Source organism: Tyto alba, unplaced genomic scaffold, assembly GCF_018691265.1.
Source record: "Tyto alba isolate M040663 unplaced genomic scaffold, T.alba_DEE_v4.0 Super-Scaffold_13, whole genome shotgun sequence".
NCBI lineage: Eukaryota > Metazoa > Chordata > Aves > Strigiformes > Tytonidae > Tyto > Tyto alba.
Genome location: NW_024881275.1, coordinates 36,857,007 through 36,870,560, shown reverse-complemented (window position 1 = coordinate 36,870,560; position 13,554 = coordinate 36,857,007). Strand labels below are relative to the sequence as shown.

At 41.0% G+C, this 13,554-nt stretch overlaps 1 protein-coding gene across 4 annotated transcripts in view; it reads left to right on the top strand.

The window, feature by feature from the left end:
- The window catches only part of PTCH1 (patched 1), a 75,173-nt gene that overhangs the window by 20,236 nt on the left and 41,383 nt on the right, over nt 1–13,554 (top strand). For all 4 annotated transcript variants that reach the window (XR_006164838.1, XM_042787624.1, XM_042787623.1 and 1 more), the window contains exons 3-6: nt 9,761–9,950; nt 11,240–11,309; nt 11,422–11,513; nt 12,972–13,170. Coding sequence is in view for 3 of the 4 variants with exons in the window: in XM_042787624.1 (XP_042643558.1) it covers nt 9,761–9,950; nt 11,240–11,309; nt 11,422–11,513; nt 12,972–13,170 (551 nt within the window). In the remaining variant the exon portion in view is untranslated. The remainder of the gene's footprint in view (nt 1–9,760; nt 9,951–11,239; nt 11,310–11,421; nt 11,514–12,971; nt 13,171–13,554) is intronic.

Genomic DNA, 13,554 nt, shown 5'->3' with positions numbered 1-13,554 from the left:
GAGCTGCTGGTGGGGAGCGCTCGGCGGCGGCGGCTGCGGGTGGGTAATGGCACCCACCCTCTCCTAAAACCTCTCGCGGGCCAGTGTACCTGCGGCGGGGGCTTGTCGCCTCCCTTCCCGCAGCTCCTGGTCATGGCTGGTCCAGAGGGAGAACAGACCGTTGTTGCAGTCTGGTGGGTTTGGTGGCGAAGGGGAATTACCTGCGTGATCAGAGCAGCCAAAGTAGGAAATAAAGGTTGCCTTGTCGGGTGTGCTTGGTCATTTGTTTAGGTTTTTTCCTGCCCGGCCTTTTCTGCTTCGGAAGAAACTTGGCCATATGGTCACGCTCTCGGAGTGTCTGACGGCAATCCCGGATTGCATCCTGAGCAGAATTAAATGCGGTCTTTACTGCTCAGTGTGAATAGCAAACAAACTATGAAAAATGGGCCTCCTGACAGATGCAGCGCTGTCTTGGGAGCTGGTGGCCGGCAAGAAATACCGAGGTGGGGGGAGCCGTGACAGGCAGCAGGTTCAGTGCTGGGGGGAGTGCTGACCTGATCTGATTGTGTCCAACAGTGAGAGCAGTTCTGCTTCACTGCAAAGCCATTCAGAAGGAGGCTGCTTAGGCAACAACAGATGGTACAGCAAGCAGCTGGCAGGGAATACTTAAAAGAAACTGTACCCTGTTTCATAACATGTTCATTCCTTACATTTTTCTATATGTTAGTTTTGCTGTTTCCTAAAAGCACTGTTTAGGAAATGGTATCCCCTAAAAGGTTCTGGATGAAGAGTTTTTTCATTGCTGTTTGCTGATCCTTTAAAAAAATTGCATTCAAATTTTGTGCTACTCCATGTACAGATGAAATTTGTGCTATCCCAGGAGTACAGATGAAAAGACTTAAAAATGCTGCTTTTAACCGCACAGGAAAACAATTACATATTTGAGGAAAGGGCACTGAGAGGTTAAATGAAAAGTTGGGCCTAGAGGAAAGCTGACTGCTGTGGAACAACACAGCAAATTGTTTTCAACATATTACCCAGCAGAAGCTCTTATTCAAGTTAAAGTAACTTAAAACAATTATATTCAGCTGGTTTGAAATTCTTAGGTTTAGACCTTGTAGCCCTTTACATACCCTTCTCAGCAGAACTCCTGGAAACTTGGTCACTCTCTTGTACAGTTGAGGATTTTGGCCTGTTATGCAGTGTGCTCAAATGTTTTCTTAAATTACCGAAAAATAAAAATTCTGCTTTGTTTCTCAGCGGGTGTAAACTGTTCCATGACTGTAAACTGGTGGAGAGTTGCAATGGTCTATATTAGCTGCCTATCCTCACTGTAGGCCATCTCCTTGATCTCTAGGAAAAAGCAGAGTCTAGAGTCCTTTATTCCTTTGCTACTTCAGCCAGAAAATTCAATAGTTGGGCTTCTCTACCAAAAGCTGTGGTTTAGCTCTGACCTGAAGGGACCATGTCTTTGGAAGAAAGGATAGTCCGCTCTCCGTGCCCATTCACTCTAAAGTCTCTTTGTTGGTATGGTCAACAAGGATGCCAATTGTGACGGTGGTTTTCTATAATATGGACACCTGCCCACTAGGAAATGGACTGAGACCACCAAGTCATTTCACATAAGCTAGCAAACAGCTGTCAGATGGTAAACAACTTGTGGTCACTATTGTTCCAGGCTGGGTTAGAACCAGTGACCCAGAGGTGAACAGCTCATATCCTGTTACCAGGGACGTGCGTCGCAGCTCAGTAAGCAGCTACCGTGGTTTATGTTTAGTTAGAAAGTTTGAATTGCATGCACCAGTTTTGAATATAATTGTACGTTTCAAAACTGCTTTTTTTTGGTCGGTTGGTTGGTTTGTTTGTTCGTGTTTGGTTTTTTTTTTTTTTCAGTTTGTACTGTTCAATTTGTTCATTTTGTTGTTTTTTTTGTTTTTTTTTTTTTTTTTACTGCACTTTTCCAGTTTGTCGACCCAAAGGGGTACCAAGCAAGAAATGCATCAAAAAATGTCTGATTTTTTTTTTTAAGAAATCTGTTTTACCCAATAAGAAATAATATTTTTCTGCATATAGGCAATACAGATGCATAAATGTAAAATCTGGTTTTATTTGATTTTTATAAAGAAAAGGTTTTAGCTCCTAAAATTGCAGGGGTTTCCCGCTACAAGCAGAGGCAGCTGTTGTTGGGCTGTCCTCCTGAGTATGCAGACAGCTTTGTGTCCTTGTCACAGCTCTAAACTTTGCCAAACTGCAACAGAATGAAAAGCCATCTTTGATGTGTGTTTTTATTTTTGTTATTCATAATCGTGTCAGCAGTAATGAAATTTGTAACAGCAACACTGGAGTCATCCCCAGCATGTGTGCGGAGTAACTTGTATCATATGATGGCTTGAGAGATAAAAAGCAGCCTTTTGAAGTGCTCTGTTGATTTGAGGGGGGTTGTAACTTTTTTGCATTTGTAGGCCACAGTCTTTTATCTTTGCTTTTTGTGTGTGTGTGGGGGGGTTGTCTTTTTAACTAAAACCAAAGCACCTGCTGTTACCTCATTCTCAATGTGACAATAATGGTTGAGATGACCGCATTGCTTCTAGATTTTCCTAGAAGTCAGCAGTGCTAAAGAGAGATTGAAGTCAATTAAATCTTCACACTGGGGTGTGATGATATTCTAGACAGACGGTGTCCTTCTGCTGGACATTATAGTGGGGGAGAAAGGGAAGAGTAGAGTGTCCACCTGGACGTTGGGGAGGGAGATGGTAGGGCGCAGGCTGTCTTAACCTGGGCAGACACTAATGTTGCTATTCCATGTGAGCTATACAAACACAGATAGGTGTATTCAGCAGGATAAATGATGTGTGAGAAAACCTAGACATGGCATGAAATTTCTGACTGCCTGTATTCCAGTGCTGGCATAGATCATGTATAATTACATGATAAGGATGATAATTTTTCGTTGAACTGTCGCACAGCCCCTTGAACGACCATGTGATCTCTTTAAGACACTGATTGCTTACCACTGTGTTCTAGCTCTTGTAAACTCATGATTTCTCAACAGGGTTGTTGGTGGTTTGTTTTTTTTTTTTTTGGTAGCTAAATTTCAGTCATTCTCTATGAAGTCCTTATTTTGCATGGTTAAATAAATGACAAAAAAAAAAAAAATCATTGCAGGTAGCCAAAACCTTCTTACAACGTAACCCTGATGGGTTTATGAGCGCCATCTTTAGCATTGTTACAGTGCATGAGATACATGATAATGTCTTACAGTCAGTAGTTACTGAATTCAGAGATCAACCATGTAAACCAATAGCAGTTCTGACTCTACAGGTAGGCAGCATTTTAAAAGTTTTAAAAAGTGGACATGCCAAACAGTCCATTTATTGTACTGACTAAACTTACATTTCAATTAAAGTGTTTTGCACTTCTTCTCAGCAAACAGTTTTACTTCTGTACTCTGCCAGTCAGGCCTAGAGAATGACAGTTCTGAGGAAGGTGCTGTCTTCATTGCTCTTCTGTCAGGATGCTAACTAATATTGTCTGTGTGCAGAAAAACTATATTCTGTTGTGGACAAAGAGCAGCGCAGACAAGCTGAAACATCCGAGAGAATGCGAAGACAGAAATCCCTAGAGAGCAACAGGAAGCTTTAAATCAAAAAGCCATTATTTCTCTGTGCCCAATAAGAGGTAGCGTAATCTTCCTGTCTGCCAGAGAACTTCAACTCCTGAATCTCAGCTTCCTTATAGGAGGTTTCGATCCTGCATGAATAGTACTTGGCTGCTATGTTTTGTTCTCATGAGGTCTGTGCTCCTTTATCAATAAACATGGAAACTGTCATTGGTGTCATTAGCCTTCTGCTCTGTGTGGACACTTACAGTCCCAGTATGCAATTAGGACAGGGAGGCAAAGCTGTGGCTGGCTAGCTTATCTGCGTACCACTGTAATGGACTGAAACTAGATTAATTTTGGTAATTTTTTGAGTAACGCCTGTGTACACACATAATAGAGATGCACATGGGAACAGAACAAGGAGAGAGTACATGAGGAAGTGGAATAGAAGGAAACCCTTAACATCAGTCAAAGTTGAGGGAGATAGACCATGTAGGATGCCAGGGAGAGACGTATGAAGACAAAGACCCTTCCTGGTTGCCATCCCGTCAGGAGAGGGTACTGAAGGGTGAGAAGGCAAGGAGGCTGCAGCTTTCCCTGGCACTCACCCGAGGCAGATCACATCGCATCACATCACATCACATCACATCACATCACATCACATCACATCACATCACATCACATCACATCACATCACATCACATCACATCACGTAGCAGGGGACTGTATGGTCTCCCTGCAACTGTGGGCTGTTCCTGGCTTTCTCTGCACACTGCTGCTTTTTGGGTTGGTTGGAAAGGGTTGAGTCTCGGGTGAACACATTGGGATATTATTCTCAGTCTTTGTTTTCATATGGTTACTGAGTCATGAAGGGGTTTTATTTTCTGTTCTCTTCAGTTCCTGTTGTGGTGGTAACAGGTACTGCACACTGCAGAGGTTGCCTGCGTTGGCTACTGCTCAGGCCTTAAGATAAGCATCGTAAGGGGTACTAATCTCCACGTCTGATTTATCAAAAAAGGTCAGCATCTTTTGGAGGGATGAAATGAAAACACTGTTTGTGTGAGGTATCCATGACTATCAGAGATACGATTTTACTGCTTTGAGTCGTCACTGTCAAAAGGTTGGCCTGGATTGCTCAAATGCTACACATTTACAGTGCTGGAAAAATTAAAAAGACGGTGTTGCTCAAACAAAGCAGAAGTGTGTCTGCCGCCCCCCCCACCCCAAGCCTCAAGTGGAAACACCTTAAGGCCCATAGTCTTCAGAAGGGAGATTCTCCAGAAAACTTTGCTCCGTTCACACACCTCAAGCTTGTCACAGAATAACTTAGGCTCCAAACGCAGTAGGTATTTCTGGAAATCTTGGCGTTGGTGTCTCAAAGTCTGTTCTCCACATTGGTAGGCAGGCATTTTTATGCCAAGTGTTTGGCTCTTGTAAATGTTCTTTTTTAGAGACAGCTTGCTCTCTACTAACCTACTTGGTGCACAGTTGTATACGAGGTAACTGTTGAATGGTTAACAGAGGTAGTGTTTATGTCCAAAAAAAAATAACAAAGCCTCAGACTATGTGATGCAATTCCAGTAACCTGAAATGAAACCTTGTAAGATGTTCTAAATAAGAACTATTTCATGCCTTTTGAGCAACTGGGCAGTAAATTAACAAGCAGTGATTTTTGGCTATCACACATTGCTTGATTTAGGATCGATCTCTTAGCGTAGCAGAGGTCAAACTCACTCCTGAAACTACTCTGTGTGGAAGGGACTGTGGTTCCTGGTGGTGGATTCTGGCGTTCTTTGTAAGAATGTTAACGTAATGCCATGTAAATTTTGAATGCTAATTGTGAGAAGAGTGTAGGTAAGCCAGTGGCATTTGCAGTGGAAATGAGCACATTTGCTGAACGATCCAATAACTCTGAATTTGTTCCTAAGTCAGTGGAAGGAAATCTGTCAGAAATTGCACCAATGAAAACAAACACGATTTCACTCATGTCATCAGTGCATCATCAGGGCACATCAGTGTTGTGCAAATGTACACTGGATGCAAACATTTTTGTTTTTCTGGGTGCTTCTCACCTGAGATGCACCAGAGCATTTTAATGTGTGATGACTGAAACAGAGGGACTGCGACCCCAGATCTTGGTAGAGGGATCTAGAGCCTTTTACCTGTAGGTCATGGGTTCAGGTCTGCCCCAAGTTAAGGATGACTAAAACTTGCTACCACCTGACAACTACTCATTGCTCTCGAGGGAGGGAGATACGGTGGTCCTTACAGTTCTTAGCAACCCAGCATCCATACTGACAATTACTGCTCTCTTCAGGCCCTTCAGAAGAGCAAAGAATTTGGTACCTTGACCAGCTCCCATTCAGGTCGCAGGAAAGTTTGGGAGGAGCAGCAGCGTGTTTCATGGTACAGGATGCCGGCTTGCTCAGGGCAGATCTCACGTGTTCTAGCAGGGAGCTAGGAGGGGAGCCTGTGGATATCAGAGACGGGAGGAGGGGGAATACACTTTACTCTTCTTTGGAAAAAACAGGTTTTTAACAGGAACTAATACTCAGCAACAAAGATCTTGTCAGTAAAACTGCCTCATGTTGAACACTGGCATTCAAACACATACCTGAGAATTAAAAACTGATATATTAAGTGAGAAATGGTGCCAGGACACTGGTGTTATTACTTTGTTGTGATTTTTTTTTTTTTCCCCTTTTTTTTTAATTTGTTAGCTAAATTGTACAGATGGTATAGTATCTCATTTCTAGTAGGCAGACACCCAGAATCTCATGACGCTGCTGGAAGAATGGTGTACAAACTGCTGCATTGTGTTACTACCGGCCATGAGACAATGTACCAATCTGTTATTTAAATCAGCATTTTGGCTTGTGGGAATTTGTGCCACCAACTCAGGCGTCTAGGCACTAAATCATGACAAAACATGCAATAAAGGACTCAAATGCCATCAAGTGGCTTTTGATATATTAAAAGAGGAGAGTGATGTGTGGATTTTGTCACCAGAATATTAAAGTGAAATAGTTCTGTCTGTCTTTGATATGGAATAAAATCTGAAGTATTGGTACTATATGCCATACATACAATTTAAGTCAGTAGCATTCTGAGTGTAAAATGTTGTTGTCACCAAATAAGAGAAAAGAGTCCTTAAGGGAGAACCACAAAACACCAGCATTTTGTTCATTGGTCAGATTTGCTATTACATCATTTGTCCTATAATGTGGAAATCCTGTGATGACTACAATGCATGCATTTTTTTTTCTTAAAAGTGTAAGGAGTTACTTTCTGCAGAGTGTGCAAGCATTGAGCATAGTATTCCTATTTGCAGCACAATAAGGCCAGAAGCTTCAGGTACTTTTAAGTGACATTTTTAGTAGTTTCTCTCCTAGATTTTTGAACCAGCTGCGGATAGTTGGGGTGGGGGGCGGGGAGAAAGGCAAGAAGAGCTCTTGATTTAAAAAAAATGCATATTCAGCTGATTAAGATCTCTGGGTATGGCAGCCTCCATTGATCTTTGCAAACCTTCAATTAAAATAAACGAAAACATAACTGGTAGAAACTTTTATTTTTTTTTTTTCTCCTTCCCTTTTGCTCTTCTGATACGTTGAAAGGCCACTCATGTATCCACTTGCTTCTGGTCTGTCCCTGTATTTCACATAATCTGACTTTGGCAGTCAGAATTTTCCTCTGCGATCTGTTTTCTTTGTGCCTGAGTGTTACGTTGTATAAAGTATCTGCATTTGTCTGTGAAGTTATCTTTACTCGTTGTGGCTGAAGAAATGTACATAACGTACCCATCAAAGACATAATTATATGGTGTAATGCCTTAAGAGGAATGCAGAGAGGATTTTCTGTGTTCTGGAACATGTGCCTGCCTTCTTGGGTGGTTTTGCTATTCCTGTCTCAAATGTTAAAAGGGGAAAAAAACAGCTTCTGTTCTGATGACTGACTTGTGTAATGCAATTTTGATTAGCTAAATCTGCCTTGTTCAGTGAAGTTAATGTGGTTTGACAGGACCTTGATTAGGAAGCAATCATTTCTGTTGATAGTAAACAGTTGGTCACTTTCAGCAGAGATAGGAATGCTGCCCTTTGTCTTGCATGAAGTATGATTTGTTGGTTCAAGTCTTGGTTAAATTCAAAAGGGAAGTGTGGGTGGAATGGGAGAGAATATAGAACCAGTACAGTACTAGTTTGTAGTAGACTCCACAGTCCTCATAAAATCGGGGCTTTATTGTCTTGGCTGGCATCGAGACACAAAAGAGGGAGAGAGACATTTTGTCTTTGGAGGCACTTGCAGTATAAAGGACTGCCAAAGAAAGCTCTGGTTCCAAGACATACAGAGTACGATAACTCTGTTCCCTTACCCTCACGCCATATTCCTCTAAGATGAAGCAAAATTTATTAGTTTATCATAGATTACTGTTTGGTGGAGAAAGATGTCAGCAAGCATGAACATGAGCCTGATGAGTGAAAGTATTTTTAGGGTTTAATTATTGATAAAAATTAAAAATAGCTTTTTGTTACCATGCATATGCAGTCTCGATTGTATGTTCTCTCACTGTAGTAAGAGGGATGGTAGGAAGTTGTGAAGGGACTCTTGGTAAAGAAGTTGTACTTTGATTTTTATCTTTTTCTTACTGTGAGCTGGTCACTGTTACGTGGTGTGAAGGAGGTAATGCCACATGTGATAGGCTGAAAAAATGGAGCATGTTGTAGAAACATTTACTTCTTCAAGGCATTCTTGAACTAGAAACTGAGCAATGCTTTGTGCCAGAATGACTGTATGGTTTAATTGTTGAGGGTCTCATACTGACAGCTTTATCCATTCAGGGGCCCAGCTTTTTGCCTGGTGGTCCTTTTAGCCCCATGGGGTGTTACGGGTGGGTTGAGGGCCCAAGTGATTGAAAAAGAATGTCCCTGCTCAGGCTTGGGAATGCCATCTCCCACACTGCCAACTGGTTACAGATCAGTCTTATGTTACACAGCGTAGGAAGAGGTAGATGTACATGCCTAATTTCTGTTCACACTGTTGCAGAACTAAACTTTGGCACTAATTCAGAGCACCAGTGCCAAGCTGACTAGGAGTGAAAAAAATGTAACAAATTAGACCAGGTCTGTAGCTTGGACTTAGGAGAGCAATAAAGGTAATAAATTGTAAGGGATGGAAACAACATGGTGGTGGTATTCTTGTCCTCCTCATCTGGATGTGGTCTTGATTCAGCTAATGGGCTGAATTAATTGACTCCGCCTCCCATATGCATTTGCTAGAGAGACTACAGGGGAGGTTATATAAAGTATATGAAGCTGAATGCTTTTTTGTATAAGGGAAGATGATTTTCCATTCTTATGTAATATTTTCTGGCAAGGCAAATTGAATACGGCTCCCTCTAGAGCCTGTCAACTTTACAGTGTCCTGTCTTCTCTTTTAGTTTTTGGTTGTTTTGTTTTCTTTTTTTTCTTCTTTTTTTTTTTTTTTTCCACCATGTTTTAGTGTAGAGCACACTGTTCAGCTCATGTGCGTTTAAGAACAGATGTTGCATGTGAAGGATCTGCTTCATCACAGCATGTTATGCAGGTAGTGGACCACTGGAGTAAATTAGCTGTAGACAGTCCTTTCTACTACACTCAAAACTGCATCTCTATGCAGACCTGGTATTTTTTTCTGTTTAAGGCTGGAAGAGGTATTTGTGCTCACTTACTCTTTCTATCCCTTTTTTTAATTGAAGAGAAACGTTCTCCTTCTGCCTTTGCCAAATTATTTGGAAGAGTGTAAATTAAAGCCATTTATCTTGAAATGTGCTATTGGAGCAGACTGTTTATACAAGTGCAAGAAATTGTAACATAGTATTTGGTCTGGTCTGCAAGGAAAAGGTTTTCCTTTTTTCTTTCATTTTTTAATTTTTACATATGGGAGATTGATTATAATGTATAAAAAACTGTTTGAGGCTCCAGTTTATGCATCAAAGTATTAGTGCAGTAGAGGCAATGGTATTTGAATGAGGAATATGTTTTTTGTTGCAGTGTTACTAAAGTTGTTATTAGAGTTACACTGTAATCAATTTGAGACAGAATAGTCCATGCACTTGGTCAAGTTTTGCTGACTGGAAAGTGCTCATCAAGCGAATCCAGAATAAGCAGTTGGTGACTAACAAAGCTGTTGATATTTATCCATCAGTTGGTGGACGAGTGAGTCGGGAGTTAAATTACACGAGGCAGAAGATTGGAGAAGAAGCCATGTTTAACCCCCAGCTCATGATCCAGACTCCACAGGAAGATGGTGCTAATGTACTAACAACAGAAGCACTCCGTCAGCACCTTGACTCTGCACTTCAGGCCAGCAGAGTACATGTCTATATGTACAACAGGTAAGGAGAGAAGCAAAACTTTCCTTGTTCATCTGTAACACCTGAAAATGGGGCACATGTTTCCCTCCGTGTATTTGTAAATGGTTAGCACTTCAGAGCCTTTGCTGTAGGACTGTGTTTTGATTAGAATGTCTTTGGTTTCTGATACTTGACGTTGTGGCATGGTAGCAGTGACAAGCTGTCTTATAACAAATCAGATGGGCTAAGTGGTGTTGGAAGAGATTCTTAGAGCTTACCCCTGCGAGCAGGGCTACAGTACCCAGCATTTGTCTTGGTAAAGGAGTGATGTCTGCACTCTTAAACGTAAGACCTTATGGATGGGATTCCTCATACTGAAAATCCTTCCATAATAGAGTTGAGTTCAGTTGCTGACACCATCGTGAGGTACAGAATGACTGTGAACAGCTGCACAGGTCAGTATCTTTCCAATAGTTTGGATATAAAGGGAAATGCAGATGTGTGAGGAAAGTCAGTGGGTGGAATGGTAGCTGTTTAATAACACAGACGTAATAGAGCTGGCCTTCACAGTGTCTGTGTGAACATACTGAAGGCTGGGAGTTGTGTGTTGTAGAATAGAAGAATAAGAACGGTGCACCTTAGGAAGGTACCAGCTTTGGGCTAGTGAGATGTCTCACTGAAAAGCGGTTCCTCCAGGGTTGCTACTTACATGGCGATGTACCTAGGGGTGCTGCCTGAGGGGCATGAAGCTCCCCGTCTTTCAGCATAATCGGCTGATGCCTCAGTGAACTAGTGCAGAGGCTCCAGTCATCCTTTACCCAGCTCCTGCCTTGTCTAAGGCGTTAGAAGTTATGGCAGTGGAAGTTGTAATAAAGCTGAAAAACGAAGACGGAAATCCTCATGGTTTCCTGTCTCCCACATGTGTGGGTCAGCTAGGAATATTCTAGTCCTCTGAGCTAGAACTGGCTTTTCTCTTACCTGTGTCACTGAGTGATATCTTCAGTCACTCATTTATATGAAGATAGATTTCTGTCCCTTTAGCATGTGTTGGCTAGCCTGTATATCCAAAAGCAGCTCCATTACTTTTAATGAGTTTTACAGAGAACATGAGAGTAATTGAAACAAAAGTCTAGCCTGTAAGTACAAACAGAAAGGCCTTTGCTTTTTTTGTGAGGTGTAGTATATCTGTGCTGAATAATACTTGCCTTCCTCAGTGATTTGCTGCTTGAGGCCAAAACGTGTATATGAGTTGCAATGTCTGTTACATTTTTAAAATAACTTTTCATTAATTGTACAAGAAAAAAAACATTTGTTGTTTGTATTTCTTACAGACAGTGGAAATTGGAACATTTGTGTTACAAATCAGGAGAACTCATCACAGAAGCAGGTTACATGGACCAGGTATGTGTAGCAGGCATTTAGTTGTAAGATTTGTGTATTTTCATGATTCAGCTTGTGCTGCTTTGATTATATTCTAGTATAACTGTGTTTTTCCCCTTTCTGATTTTGACAGATCATAGAATATCTTTATCCTTGCTTAATTATCACTCCTTTGGACTGCTTCTGGGAGGGTGCAAAACTACAGTCAGGAACTGCCTATTTATTGTAAGCATGTTTTTTTATAACTTTCTGGTCTGACTGATTTTAGTTTTACAACAGTGTATATTTTTTCAGTTGCATTCCCATTGTTTATTCAGATTCTGGTTTAACAGGAAAATAAAAGATAAAGTGTAGTGTCTCTACAGAAAATGGCATGGATATTTTTTTTTTTATTAAACAAAGATTTTCCAGTTTCTAAGAGATGTTTTGTAGGCATCTATTTAAATACTGTGTTATTTTTCCCATCTGCTAGCATGCAAAATAAAATGTAAGTTCCGAATCCAGGTTTTAAGAATTTCATGTTTTGTTTTTTGGGTTTTTTTTTTTTTTTCCTTTCCTGAAATAAACTTGGTTTTGGTTAGCTTTTTTGTTTGGTTCCCCTCCTCCCCCAAACACAAAAACATTGGTTGGCTGGGAATTTTATTCCTAAGAAAATGTCTTGGGTTAAATCTCTAGTCTTCCTAAGGAATAAAGAACAAATCCTTTGCTTATGAGATCATTAAAGAAACTATATAGTATCTTTTATGGGCGGTTTCTCACAGTTTACAAGTGTGATATTATATGCCCCGAATCCTTTAAAGAGTTAATTGTTAATCTGTGCAGGCATTTTCTGTTAATTATGCAAGAGTTAGCATTTGAGTTATTGTTTCTGTCCTGGTTTGCATGTCTCTGTAAAAGCAATTTGCAATGCCCATCTCCTAACCTTTAGTGTACAGTTTTAGATGGGGAAATAAGGGGGTTTGTGTTTTCTGGTTGGGAGATTCGGAATAATGACTTAAGCCTGGTTAAGCAGATACAGTGTGGTTTGAACCACAGAATAAGGCAGCCAAAAGCCTTTCTAGTCTGTCAACATCACAAATTCAGAAGTGGGGGGTGGGAGATGTGACAGTGATAGTGGTGACAGCCATGGTAGTAGGAAAGCTTGATGGTTGATAGTCAAGCTGCCAGGGCATTTGAAGGAGCACAGTATTGTTATAGATAAACAAAGATCAGTTATATTGATTGATTACATTTGCAAGATGATTATTAGACTAGCAAGAAGTAATCTGATACTATGAGAAAGGCTTTCTTTCCTCAGCCCCCTCTCCTCTTTTTCCTCCCCTCCCCCCCTAGTTCTTTGAAGCAGCAGTTGGCTGCTTTTTGTTATTTAGGTGCTTGATGATTTGTTTTGCTTTGCTTGTAAATGGAAGTATTTTTAGCCTGTGAATATTCCATTTTATACAATAACTTCGGAAGAAGTGAGTATTTTTGTTAAAATTACAACTGGGCTGCAAGAGAAGTACAGAAAGAAATCTAATTAAAACATGCCTTCCATTTTATGAAACAACCTTACCAGAGAAGGTTTTAACTTGTAACAGAAAATAACTCAATTATTTGTGCAAATATGAATTTTAAAAGTATGTTTATTTCAGTACTTCTTTTGTCTTTTTTGTGTGTGTCATTTTCTCCTGGTTTCTCTTGCAGAGGGAAGCCTCCTTTGCAGTGGATCAACTTTGACCCCTTAGAATTCTTGGAAGAGTTAAAGAAAATAAACTACCAAGTGGAGAGCTGGGAAGAAATGCTGAATAAAGCAGAGGTTGGTCATGGTTATATGGATCGACCCTGCCTGAATCCTGCTGATCCCGATTGCCCAATCACAGCTCCCAATAAAAATTCCACCAAAGTAAGTTTGCTTGTCCTTGTGCATGTCTTTTCAAGGGAGGCCAAGGCCAGGGGGATGTCAGAGAGGAGAGAAGGTGGTACCATTTTCTTCCAAACAATATATAGTTTGTGTTCTGGAGTGATGTAATTTTTCTGTTCCTGTTATATGCTGCTAGCTCATAGTCATGAACTTTACCTCATTCTGTGAGGCAATGCTTAATCCTGCATATTGAGAGTACAGTTGTCAGCTACGGGCTGGGTGTGGCAGTGTGGTGATGTGGCATTCCAGCAAACCTGATGGCTCAGATGGACGTAGCCACCGCTGGAATACCGCTGCCACCGTACACTCACACTGCGCTGCAAAGCCTTCCTTCAGGTAGCACCAGTTCTATTGACTTCTGTGAAG